The sequence below is a fragment of the Centruroides vittatus genome, unplaced genomic scaffold, assembly GCF_030686945.1.
Source record: "Centruroides vittatus isolate TY-2023 unplaced genomic scaffold, ASM3068694v2 contig_329, whole genome shotgun sequence".
Taxonomy (NCBI): domain Eukaryota; kingdom Metazoa; phylum Arthropoda; class Arachnida; order Scorpiones; family Buthidae; genus Centruroides; species Centruroides vittatus.
The window spans coordinates 4171649-4184591 of record NW_027122113.1 but is presented as its reverse complement, the minus strand read 5'-3'; the positions used below and the strand labels follow the sequence as shown (position 1 = coordinate 4184591).

The 12943-nt window shown below is 28.2% G+C and overlaps 1 protein-coding gene across 1 annotated transcript; it reads right to left on the bottom strand.

Annotated features, from left to right (window-relative positions):
- Positions 1-1561: 1561 nt before the first annotated feature.
- Positions 1562-11817, bottom strand: Pyroxd1 (pyridine nucleotide-disulfide oxidoreductase domain 1). Its single transcript, XM_067268636.1, has 13 exons — positions 11579-11817; positions 10022-10102; positions 8725-8844; positions 8175-8246; positions 8052-8108; positions 6804-6877; positions 6562-6722; positions 6396-6487; positions 6213-6333; positions 6024-6136; positions 4409-4531; positions 2050-2187; positions 1562-1977 (listed from the first exon to the last, which is right to left on the bottom strand). The coding sequence occupies exons 1-13, from the start codon at positions 11636-11638 to the stop codon at positions 1729-1731; spliced, it is 1461 nt and encodes a 486-aa protein (XP_067124737.1). The 5' UTR covers positions 11639-11817; the 3' UTR covers positions 1562-1728.
- Between the last annotated feature and the right edge of the window lie 1126 nt (positions 11818-12943).

The window sequence follows — 12943 nt, the reverse complement described above, 5'->3', positions numbered from 1 at the left end:
TCAGAAATGGAATGATCCAAATGTGACCATATATTCTGTTTGGACTGTGGTAAGAATACTTGAGAACCAAATACTAGTCAAAGGGATGGTAGAAGCAATTCAATACGCTGCTTATTGATGCAATTCAACAATAGAGGATGCTCTTGTTCTCAAACTTTTGAGAGATATCAATATCTTATCACAGATTGCTTCCTGAATGCAACCATTTAATAAAATGTTGTCTGAGACTCAAATGCACTAAAGCCATTAAAGTGCAGTACATTGATTGGCAACTGGTTGCACTTGTGGATATACATTTTCTTGTTCTAAAGTGTGGCATGAACCAGTTGTGACCTGTTTCAGAAGTGGCAGAAGAAATATGATGATGACAGAGGCACTTACAATTAGGCAGACAGAGGCTCCAGTAACACTAAAGAATGTCTCAAATGCAGTGTCACTATAGTAAAAGATGGTACATGCAATCACAATGTATGTAAAAACCAGAATTCTGTTGGATGTATCTCAGATTTTGGGAACTACAGATCACCTTGGTACAAATGCAACCGTTATAATGATGAGTTGCAAAATGGCCAGAGATACTTTAGAGAAACCTTGAGTGTGTCTCACTTGATATTATAATTGTTATACAAATCATATGCAAAGTACAAGAAATGGTGGGAATACTTTGAACGAAATTACTGACTTTCTAAATACAGTAGAGCGTCATTTCTCCGAATCAATTGGGGACTGGGGTGGTTCAGATAACCAATTATGTATGAAAAAACATATTAACCTATCCAATGTTGAAATTTTTCTCCGTTGCGTGTCGCTTCGTGTTGAGTTTTCATCGATTTTAAGCCTAATGAAAATTTTTATAATAATAATCGAGGAATATCGTTAAAAATTATTTTTTTATTTTGTACAAACAATAAATATATTGAAAAATATAAAAACAAAAAAATTATAAAAACTTTAGAAATTAATCTAGTATCAAAAACGTTCGATTCAGCACGACAGTCCAACTGGAAAGCTTTTGGTTAACCGGCTTTCGGATAAACGACACTCTACTGTATAATCAATTTCATACAGAACCCACATAAAAACTAGAATAAAAATGTATGTAACAGATCTTAATTTAAGTATTTTCTATTAACGGTATCCTAAAGCATTATTTAATAAATATCTATTTCTAAAACTCATTGAGTGTAAAAAATGTTTGAACAAGAATGGTAAACTCTCCACTTTCTGGGCATCAAGAGGGCATTTTTCCAAATCCCTTGTGGGTTTGGCCAGGTTTACAATGGGGCAGCTGGATGGTGAGAGAAGGAATATCTGGAATAGACACCCCAAAAAAAATCCCTGAGTTTTTCAACCCAACTAAATTTGATCTTGGGTCCCAAGAGCGATAGACTGATACTTTAACTACTCGGGCCATCCAATCATCATCCAAACTTCATTATAAAATAGGGACTTAAACATGTACATTTACATTTAAAATACAGATTTACAAACATAGGAATTATGTGTTTTTTGTTATAACAGAGTAATAAATTTTTTAGTAATGACAATTTACTTGATACTCAAGAAAGCATCTTTATTTACAAACAAACAAAACAAATATAGTTAACAATCTTTGTTCAACAAAATGGTAGATATCTTCATTAAAAATTATTTTAACATAATATATACTTTGAAATAAATTATTTTATATAACATTTTTTTACATTAAATACAACGATTTGACCATAATCAATCGAAGTAGTCTTCTATGTCTATAGTGGGATTAAGCAAATCCTCACCATACTGAGAAAGATCTATTTGATTTAATATGAGATTTTCAAATGTTTCTTCCAGATCTGTTTCCCCAACTAATATGGCACCTTCCATTTTCCCATTTCTTAGTATGACTTTAACAAATTCTTTTCCTTTTGTCACTCTTACAAGAAGTTCATAATCGTTACCCAACTTCTGACCATTGTAAAGACCTAATAGTACTACCTACAATTTTCATATAAATTAATATTAATTTGATTGATTTACAATTATTCTAAGAGAAAAAAACTAACATACCTTATAACCAAAGAATTTAGTGACATGTTCAAACAGCTCAAAACAAAAATCTAACATTGTTTCTTCATTGTGGTAATGAGAGGATAAACAACGAGCTGCATAAGCACCCATTTGTCTGGCCTGAGTCCACAGTCTCATCTAAAAAATTTTTAAAACTCTGATTAAACTTTTTCAAAGTATCTTAATTTTAAAATTGTGAATTGCAAAGAAAAAAGATATTGAACTGTAGCTTTTTTCTACAATACATCTTTGATAATTTAAAATTTTATATTATATATGGTATATCAATTTCAATTTTATTATTTTGCTTAATGTATCGATATAAAATTAACTAATTGTATTGTAATTAAATTATTGTTTAACTTTATGCCAGAATGAACTGTTTACTGAAACAATAACATATCTACTGTTAGAAAATAAATCTTAAATAAAAGCTCCAAACTTAATAAATGTATAGGAAAATTTAATTACATTTGTATATAACGTATATGCATTCGAAATAAAAAATTGATAATGTTCAATCTTGTGAGATATTTTTTATTTGTCATATGGATTTTCTCTCTTTCTCTCTTTCTCTCTGTTCTGAGGGCACTAAGAGGGCTTTTTTAGTCATACCCATTATGAGTTTGGCCAGGTCCACAATGGGGCGACAGGGTCCGACATATCCAGGACAGATTGTTCAGAAAAAATTCTTGATGCTTTAACCATCTTTGCCATCTAACTAGCTAATAAATTTCTTCAGATTTTTGTGTACAGTTTAAGACTATGGTGAGTGATTTTCACAAGTAGTTTAAATTGTAAGTAGTAAAAATATTATTTACATATAACAGTGGCGTAGCGTGGCTGTCAGCTGCCCGGGGCGGAAGAAAATTTCGCCGCCCCTTTATTTAGGTATCTCAATTTAAAAGACTAAAATATACAGTAATTCTAAAGAACTTTTCAGCAAGAACAATCATCATTATTGTGTATTCTACAGGTTCAAATTTTTACAAGATATTATTATTTATTGTGAAATTTTGCCGCCCCCTAAAAGTGCCGCCCGGGGCGGGCCGCCCCTGCCGCCCCCACTACACTACGCCACTGACATATAAAAACAATTGGTTCTTAAATCAGAAAGAAACTTTATTATCCAAAAATCTAAATAACCTAATTACACAACTCATAATTACTACTTTCCCATCTATATATATAATCGAGACGAGTTGATAATAATAATAATAATAATCAGTGCAGAGCCCAAACGATTAGGAGTTGAAAGTTGAAAGTTGGTACACAGTTAGGGTACTAAATTTAAGTACCAAAGTGTTAAGTAACAATGACAGTGTTAAGTAACAATGGAAGTGTCAACAATGGAAGTGTCAACAATGGAAGTATTAGATGGAGAACAAGAGAAAGCGACGTGCAAGATTTACAGGCTCTGGAAAAAAAGAAAAAAGAAAAAGAGTAATATGTTAGAACACATTCGATTTTCAAATTTAAACAGATTAGTTCGGTTTTTCTCAACCTTTCTTCTTTAGAACATTTGATGAAAACCAAATAATATAATCAGAACACACCGTGAAAATCGAACAATATTAGAACATTCGATTTTCAAATTTGACCTTTCTTTAGAAATACAGTCAAACCTGTTTTTATGCGCTCTTTTTATGTGCGATTTTTATTTGTGCGATTTTTTTAATGCGAATTTTTAATTTGTGCGGTATAGTTGGCGACTAGTCTCGTGCGATTCGTCATGTCTTACGTTCACTTATTATAGCTAAATAAACTTATTATAGCATAAATGCACTTATTATAGTAATATTATTGCATGAATATGCGAAAAATGAAATAATTTACTTTTTAAGTCAACAAAACACCAACTGGACAAAAATATGTAAAACAGACGATAGACCAGACGATGCAGTCAAGTGCTGACATCTGTTGTCAATAAATTCTATTTCGTACGGTTTTGAGTTATTTTCTATGTGAGACTTCTTTTATGCGGTCCCTGTTGACCGCATAAAAAAAATATTTTTTAATTGTGTTGCGAAAACTATTATTTACAGCCATTCGTGAAGTTTCGTGAGATTTTTTTTTATGCGTTTTTTTTAATGCGGTCCCTATCCCCCGCATAAAAACAGGTTTGACTGTACTTAGTTCGTTGATGAAATTACTCTTTTTATTTTGTGACTAAAACGTAATAATCTTAATCTTCGCAATCATTACTTTTGCCCAAGCAATGCCGGGCCTACCTGCTAGTTATTTAATAATTGCTTTCACTTAAAATAATTAACTGTAACATTTGAATAATTTTTTAGGCTAATCTTATAGAAGTAAATGATTATTTTATCAATATAGAAAGTGTGTATATAAACCTTACTTGAAACCAATGAGAAGCATGATTCCAACCAGCTGTGCAAACATCTCCAGCTGCATATAAATCTGGTATATTAGTTCTCATTTGATCATCAACTAAAATACCACCATCATTGGCCAAATTTATCTGTAAAAATATAGATTTAATAAAAGAAAAAAACAGGTGTGACCTGTCTAAAGTCACAAGTTTAGGATCAAAAGTACAGAGTTGTGATTTTTTTTATAGTGATTCTGTAAAGGGGACTGAAATTTACTTTAAAAATTCAAATACAGTTTGTTAAATGTTATTTGAATAATTATTAAATATTAAATAACATTAAACTAAATGAAACAGAAACCAAAAACTTGTCTTAGATGTTTATCTTAAAGAGCAAATTGCAATTATATCAAATTATACTTTTAATTTTAAATAAAGATACTCATACTTCACTTTATAGTAAAGATCTCTAATTTTCTCGATTGCTGCTGAAAATACGTAATATTTTCTGAACTGTCTTTGCTTCAAAATTAAACATGTTCAGGTTTGTAACATGAGACTTTTTTCAGTTAACTTTTGCATTTTTCATGATCATCACTATTAAAATTAGCTGCTGAGTTTGTTTGGAGTCTCACTTGCAGCCAATCAAATCATTTTTGTGAATAAAACTGTTTGTTTGACTAACAAAATCAAACCTGCAGTTAAAGAGTGTAGTACAGAAAAGTTTTGATATTAACATTTGTTGCTTCAGCAAAATTTCAAAATGCATCCCACAGGATTATAAATTCGAAAAATAAACTTTTGCCTATTTTAATATTATTCTCAAAATTTACTCAAATTAATCTGCATTCAAAAGTGTATTATTATTTATTAAATTACAATTTTATGATCTGAAAACTGAACTGTGTGAATTTATGCCATTGTTTCTAAAAATATACTGGCCTCCCTCAATTATTCTCCACTTTTAATTAATTGATAATAAACAGATTCAAAACTTAAACTGTAAAAATAAATCATCAATGAGACTGTCTTGTCTCTAAAATTGCACTGCTTGGACTGGACGCCTTAGATATATGAAGGAGTACATGTCAGGAGTTGCAATTTGGCACAGAGTATTTGGTGCCTGAATCATGTGCACATAAAATAAAACAGACTTATAGGTAGTCAGGAGACCGAGAACCAGTTCAAAATAAAATACAAAATGCTAAGACTGTTACTACAAACAGGCGCAAGTGCGAGATTTGCGCATGCATTGCTTGCACTCTCCGAGATATAGTCTCGTTACTTGTTTATATCTATTATTATCATTTTGACTCTACTCTGTAGGCCTAAAACTAAATATTAAAGGAAAGGTTTGCAATAAACAAACCTTTCCATAGCTGTTTCATTGAAAACTGCTATGAAATGTACTGTACAATCCCGCTGTGCATCCATGATTTTCTTTAACTGCTTCTCTCCATCTCACAGGAATGTTTCAACTAATAAATTTGAAAGACTATTAAATTAAGTCCAATCTAATGTACTGAATTTAAAATATTCTAATGTAATTTGAAATATAAATGGAAAAAAAAGTGCTTGAAACTTCACTATACTGAATAGAATACTTTAATAAATTTCACAATATTAAAAATGTAGAATTTACCTTGCTTAAAGATGTAAATGGTTTTGTATTGGGTATCACACCAGTCGCACTGACAATGAAATCACATCCATAAACTTTTCCATTGGTAAGTTTAACAAATATTGGCCAATCTCCTAAAATAATTTATAATTAAAGTAATAAATGTTAAGAATAAGCAAATTTAGAATATATTTTAAGTAAAATATTTACTTTTATCATTTGATAAATTTAATTTTAGTTCTGTTTCTTGAATATTTTTACTTAAAAATTCATTTCTTTCATAAATGTCTTCAACTTCACAGCTATATTCTATATGAACATCATGCATTTTCTAAACAGGGTAAACAAATCAGTTTTTTATTTTAATTCTATTTAGTCAATGTTTTTACTTACAGGAGAATCTCCTTTCATTAAAATATTTGATGACCAATCTGGGCCTAATGCTGAACCAGGTGAATTTGAAAAATTTGTAGATTGATCACTATCTGAAAAATCATATTAATATACAATTTAACACAATTATCAATATCAACAAAATATAAGTTTATATATGTTTTACCTGATATATATTTTGTGTGTTTTATGAAGTTATCTCTTTTAGGACATTTTTCTTCAGAAAGATGAGGGAGAAAAAATTCTGCCACTCCAGGATCAAAAAATGTGCTGCCTACAGATTTATCCTTTATTGACCAAATAATTTGGCAATTTTCAATTTCATATCTAAAATAATTTTGTTTTTTTAATGATAAACTTGTCATCTTTTTATTTTGGCTCAATTAAAATTAAATATGTAACAAATACACAAGTTCTGTTGCAATTCCACCATTTCCAACAACAATTATTCTTCTTGCATTTTGTAATTTCTTTTGAAATATCTAAACATTTAAATTTTAAATTAAATTTTTTTAAAAATTAATAATTTTTTAAAAATTATAATTAATTATAATTTCAATTACAATGGTATAGATGGTATATATTTGAAAAATAAAGAATATAACATAAATTAATAGTTTTGAAGTCTTTTAATACTAGTTTATTTTCTTCCAATATGAAACCATGTCTTTTGTCTATATTTATCTTTATTACACAATGAAGTGCTATCAACAGACACCAGGCTTTACATCCATTTTTATTCTGCTGTTTAGGTACCAAAACAGCAAAGTAAAAATGGATGTAAAGCCTGGTGGTCAATTGAGTGCACTTCATTGTGTATTACGGATAAATACTAGTTTATTGTTATTTTAACATTCACATTAAATGAAAAGTTGGGTAAGTATAAAAGATAACTGCAAATTTTATTGAAGTTTTATCACAGTTTACATATTTGTAATATAATTTAAATATTATTGGCTTTCTTTGAGCCAGTTTTATGTACAGCATATAATTGGTATGAGAACATTCAAATAGACAAATTTTAAAACATTCTTTTTTCAATTAAAAGAACATATAAGACTTGGAAGAAATTAAAATATTTATAGACTATTAACTGTTATACTTAAAATTAAACTGTATGAATAGAACATTTGTACAAATTCTATTTTATACATAAAACCAGAGATGGCTCAACAAAGCCAAAAACACTTTTTAAAAAAAAAGTGTTTTTGGCTTTGTTTATAAAAAAAAAGTTGTTGGTATAATTAACAAGCAGGGTTGAAAGTCTTATTATAATAAATCCTTCAACCATTATAGATTTCAAGATCTTTTTCTTTTCAATATATATTTCTTTTAAATATACATAAGATTTAGTAGTAAAAGTTGTACAGTTATATATTTTTTAAATTAAATTATCAACAAATCATAGAAATATAGAACAATATTATGATGTATTAATTAATAATATGATATATCTAATAAAGTGTTAAAATCATTTTATATAAATAATAACTTTAATAACTTTTTAGAAAACTGTTGAATACTTTAATAAAACTTTTAGAAAACTATTTATATTGAATATTAGAATATTTGATATATACAAAAATAATAATTAAATGCAACAATTTATAATCAAGTTTTAAAAATTTAGTTGAAAATTAATAATAAGAGTTTTACCTGAACAGTTTCAGTATCTCTAATTCCTAAAACGTATGGATTATCTTTAGCTATAATCTAGAAACATATACAATAAGTTAATAAAACAAAATATTTAGTTTCAAGAAATTAAATAGAATTTACCTTTGGTGTTGCTCCAGTACAGATGCATAATTTTTCATATTTAATAATGCAATTTTCTTCCAAATATAATTCCTATAAATTGTTTAATATTCATTATAAAACAAAGAAAATTAACCATAATTATTTTTATGAATTAAAATAATTAAATTTATATAATATAAACATTTCATATTTAAACAAATCATAAAATTATATGAATTTAATTATATATAATTCCTTTAGTTGTTGTTATTATTATGTAGTGTTATTGAAATATATTCTATATGGCATACATACTAGTTCTAGTGCCATGTCATACCAAAGTCAAGGCAGAAATGAAATGTTCTGTTTATGTACTGTTTGTGTATGTATCGATGTTTAAGAATTTTCAAACTATGTGATTTGTTTTTAGTATGACAGTCCTTTGTAGCATGATGTATGTGGTATATTTTGGATATTATATTATTAAAAAAATAATCATAAAATGTTAACAAATAAGTAAATATATAAAGAATTCTGATAAAATTATTTATTTATATAATTATTAATTAAATTATTTGCTAAGAAATACTTTTTTCTCTGCATTTAATCCAGTTGCTGGTAAAAATACCACTTTTAAATTTGGATAAAGAGCTTCAAGGAATGAACCTTTTTTCTCTTCCACATCAAATGATTGCAGTGTTTGTGTTATCTGGAATTTAGAATAATTAAAAAGTTATCATATATATTTTAAACATTTCATAAATTAATAAAATTATTAATGCATTTATCATCATATATAATTATAACTTAACATAAAAAACCTAAATAGATGAGCATAGTTATGAACAATATTAAAAATAAACATCTGTCTATATTACATAGCTTAATTCTGGCAAATTATTTGAACTTACATCATAACAGTAATACTAGTATAATTTTTTATAACTTAAAATGAGAATTGAAACACCAAATTATTGTTAGTACTTAAATGACACAATCTTCTTGCTCTTTTTAGAAATCATTACTTCTCTGTTTGAATATAGAAAAAATAAAATTGGCAAATGTTGATGTAAAGTACAAAATGTATTAAGCAAATTATGAATAATTATAAAAAAAAATAAAGTGTTAAAGTATAATCTTCAAAGACATGAATCTAAAAAATGTAAAAATGTAGTTTTTCCCTTGCGTTTACTTCTTCCTTGTACACTTTAACCTTCTTGTATCCAATATGCAAAAATTCACTGATATATCTGATACTCTTGCTGGCCAATTCTATTTTGCATTTCACCCAACCAGATGTATGAAAAGGATCCTCTCAAAGTGAAATCTCTGATAACATATATTAAGAGAGATTTCTTCTAAAAGACTTAGTTACCATTACATTAGCTGTTGATCAATCATCATTGAACATCTAATTATATATTTTTATAATTAATTTTCTATGTAGAACTTAAATTTATCAATTGAAAAATATATTGCATAAGCAGCAGGGAAATAATATAAAATGTATGTATTATATATGTCATGTTGATGTAAAGTAGCAGGTATTATATATTTTAGAAGGGAATTCCCTTCTAAAATATATAATACCTGCTACTTTACATCAATTGTTAATGAAAAATAATGTGCATTTTAACAAGTAATGCCTGATAAAATCTCTTGCAATAAATTCCTGAAAAGTCCAAAATAAGTCTTTTGTTGAAAAAAGAAAAAATTTGCTCTCTGCCAAGTGCAGCATGTAGACTGTCATTTATTAACTTCATTGATTTGGATTTTTCTATTGCCAATCACAGTTTTAAACATTATTATAAATAATGCATTTATCTTATAACAAAAATCAATTGAACTGTTTAAAATTAAATAAATTACTTATAAATTTTACTTACTTGCTGAACATTTGATGCAGCTTTAACTAATGAAGATGAAGAAACTAAGGCTACACTTTCATTTGGATTCAGCATACATAACTATTTTTAAGAAGTAATATTTTGGTTAGACTAACCAATATGGGTATTTATTTAACAATAAGAGAAAATTAAATTTCTTATAGTTTTAACAGTAAATCTACATTGTATGAAATGTAGGTACTCTTTGGTTAATAGAAATTAAACAATAATTGTTAATACACATTTGATATCAAAAGCAATTAGCATATCTTCTTGTTGGTATAATTGAAAAAATTAAATTTCCATTTCTAGTTGTATATTATACATATAACTTCTTATTTTATGTTATTTGGTTATAAATTCTAAATTAGAATAACATTAAAAGTTAAAATTACGTTTTTTAATTTCTTTTCAATCTAGTGTAGTACTGCATCTCATAGTTGCATCATTCAACATCATGTGGTGATATACCTCAAAGTTAGATACTGTAATATTTTTTCAAAGTGCCATAATTGTTCATTTTTATCTGTTTCTAACTCTTCCATTTAAAATGGATTTTAAAATATGGAAATTGTCAACTGACAAAGAAATTGCGATTCGTTTTTTCCTAGAAATTGAAATCTTACATGGCAAGCTAGGAAATAATCCCAGTATGAATTTTGATAGGAATGATTATATGCATTATGTTTGTACCAATTTTTTTATCATCTCAAACCTTTGTAAAATTAGGTGGTGCAAACAGAGGCCTCGAGGTGGAAGAAAGTCGATATACACATAGAGAAAAATGTCAGAAGTGTTTTTTAGTCACCATGCAAGACCATTATTAGAAAGTGTAATATTTTCCGATTGTTGGAAAGTGGACAAAAATGAGTTAGAAGAAGCTGGATATGAACATTTGTGAGAAAAGAACGCATAAACTTTGTAGACCCCGAAACTGAATGCACAAAACATAAAAATAATTGTAGTAAGTTTATGCCTTTGTAACTTTTTCAATATTTCCTTATAATTTTAAATATATGTAAATCAGTGGCGTGCAATGACATTTGATGATAGGGAAGCTGTGTTTCCATAAAAATTATAAACAAATACTGGAAACGACAAAAATAAACAGTTATTTATTTTCATTTTAAAATATCTACATTGACATGAAACAAAGATATAAGAACTTGTTTATGAAAATAATTGCACAATATTTATATTTTAGAAAATACAAGGGAAGCGGCAATTCCGCAGCTTCTACGGATTGCACACCACTGGTGTGAATCACGAAATAAAATAAAGATTTTGCTAAAAATAGTAGTGAAAATGACTGGCATACCGTTAACCGAAGAGTACCGAAATGTAAACAGGTAGTGTACTTATTCTAATCACAGCATAGCTGCAAGATGAAAAAGTTAGACAACAAGCTATCTTTTTGAATAAATACGATATATTTATATACCTTGTATAAAATACTGCATTCTAGTAAACAGCGTGGTCTATATTTTTTCATCTTGCAGCAGGGCTGTTTATTCAGAGTAAATAGGGATATACATACTGATGATAAATAATATTTACCTGTTCTGCACAACTTACTCCAGCAATCCCTCCTCCAACAATCACAAATGTAAATTCCATAACTATATTTAAAATACGAAATACTTTTCGTTACCTTAAAATATATTCAAATTTCATAAAAAGGATCTAAAATTTATAAAGAATTTTAAAATAATGTTCGCTTTTAAATTATGAAATATACAAAATAATTACCACAAACCACGTGGATATTTATTCGTTAAAATACTCGATTTCAGCAATTACATAAAATGTAGTAAAGCGTGACAAATTTTTCAGTGTTGCCAGGAAAACAAAATTGTTGTCATCTGTTTTCTTATTTGTTAATACAGTGTAAGTTTAAATTTAATATTCTTATTATTTACAGTCTTTTAATTGTCAGAAAGGATGTATAACGTGATATAAAATTATATCTTGCGTCAGTTTGTAACGAATATAGTTGATTTTTTTTTTTTGGCGCGAGCTTCTCAAGAGTGGATCGGGACCAAGATCCTATTTCGTGTTTATTAGTGTCGGGAACAGTGCTGCCGTTTCTAGGGTAATTTCAACCTCTCGGGGTAATGTTTAGGGTAGTCTTATATTTAGGATAAATCTAGGATAAAACTGCCCTGTGATCTGATGCTTTTATTGTAAAAGTTTTTATTGTACACTTGTAAAAGAAATCTATGCCAGATTTCATTTCAGTAATGACATTTTTTCATATCTGCTTTTGCTTGAACTTGAAAATGCACAAAATTTAATAGTGAGATCTTTAGAACCATTGTTTTAAAAGCTTAGAAACGTCAAGGTTGATTTATAAGCTGTACACAATGAATGGCGTAAACAAGCTCTACTTGACTTGAGGTCAAAAAGTCATATTGGTCAAAAATATTTAATTTAAAAATGCTGCTGGAGAGTTTGTTTCAAAATCTTGAAAAATTGTTCAGTTTATTGATGATATTACCAGCTTCCAATGCATCTGTTGAGCGAATAGCGAGGTTGAGGCCGAAGTTTTAAACGCGAAAACGTGTACGTCGGACGTTCAGCGCCGCTTTCCTGAAGCCTAGAAGTTTGACAATGGCGTTTGGAAAGTCAGTGGAATCATGCTCGACATTCCAAACGCCATTGTCAAACTTCTAGGCTACATCGACGCTCAACCCAGTACATCGGGTGGGCAAGCAAGAGTTCAGTGGGAGCCAAAATGTAGGTTTTGCAAAATGCATGGGAGCCGCAGTTCTGTACTGTCGTGGCGGATAGTATGGTAAGGCATGCGATTTTATTATATAATATAAATATAATATAAAAACAAATATTGAATTTTTTAATAAACATATTTTCACAAAATTATAAAAAATAAAATTGTAAAAATAATAATAAAAAACAAAAATT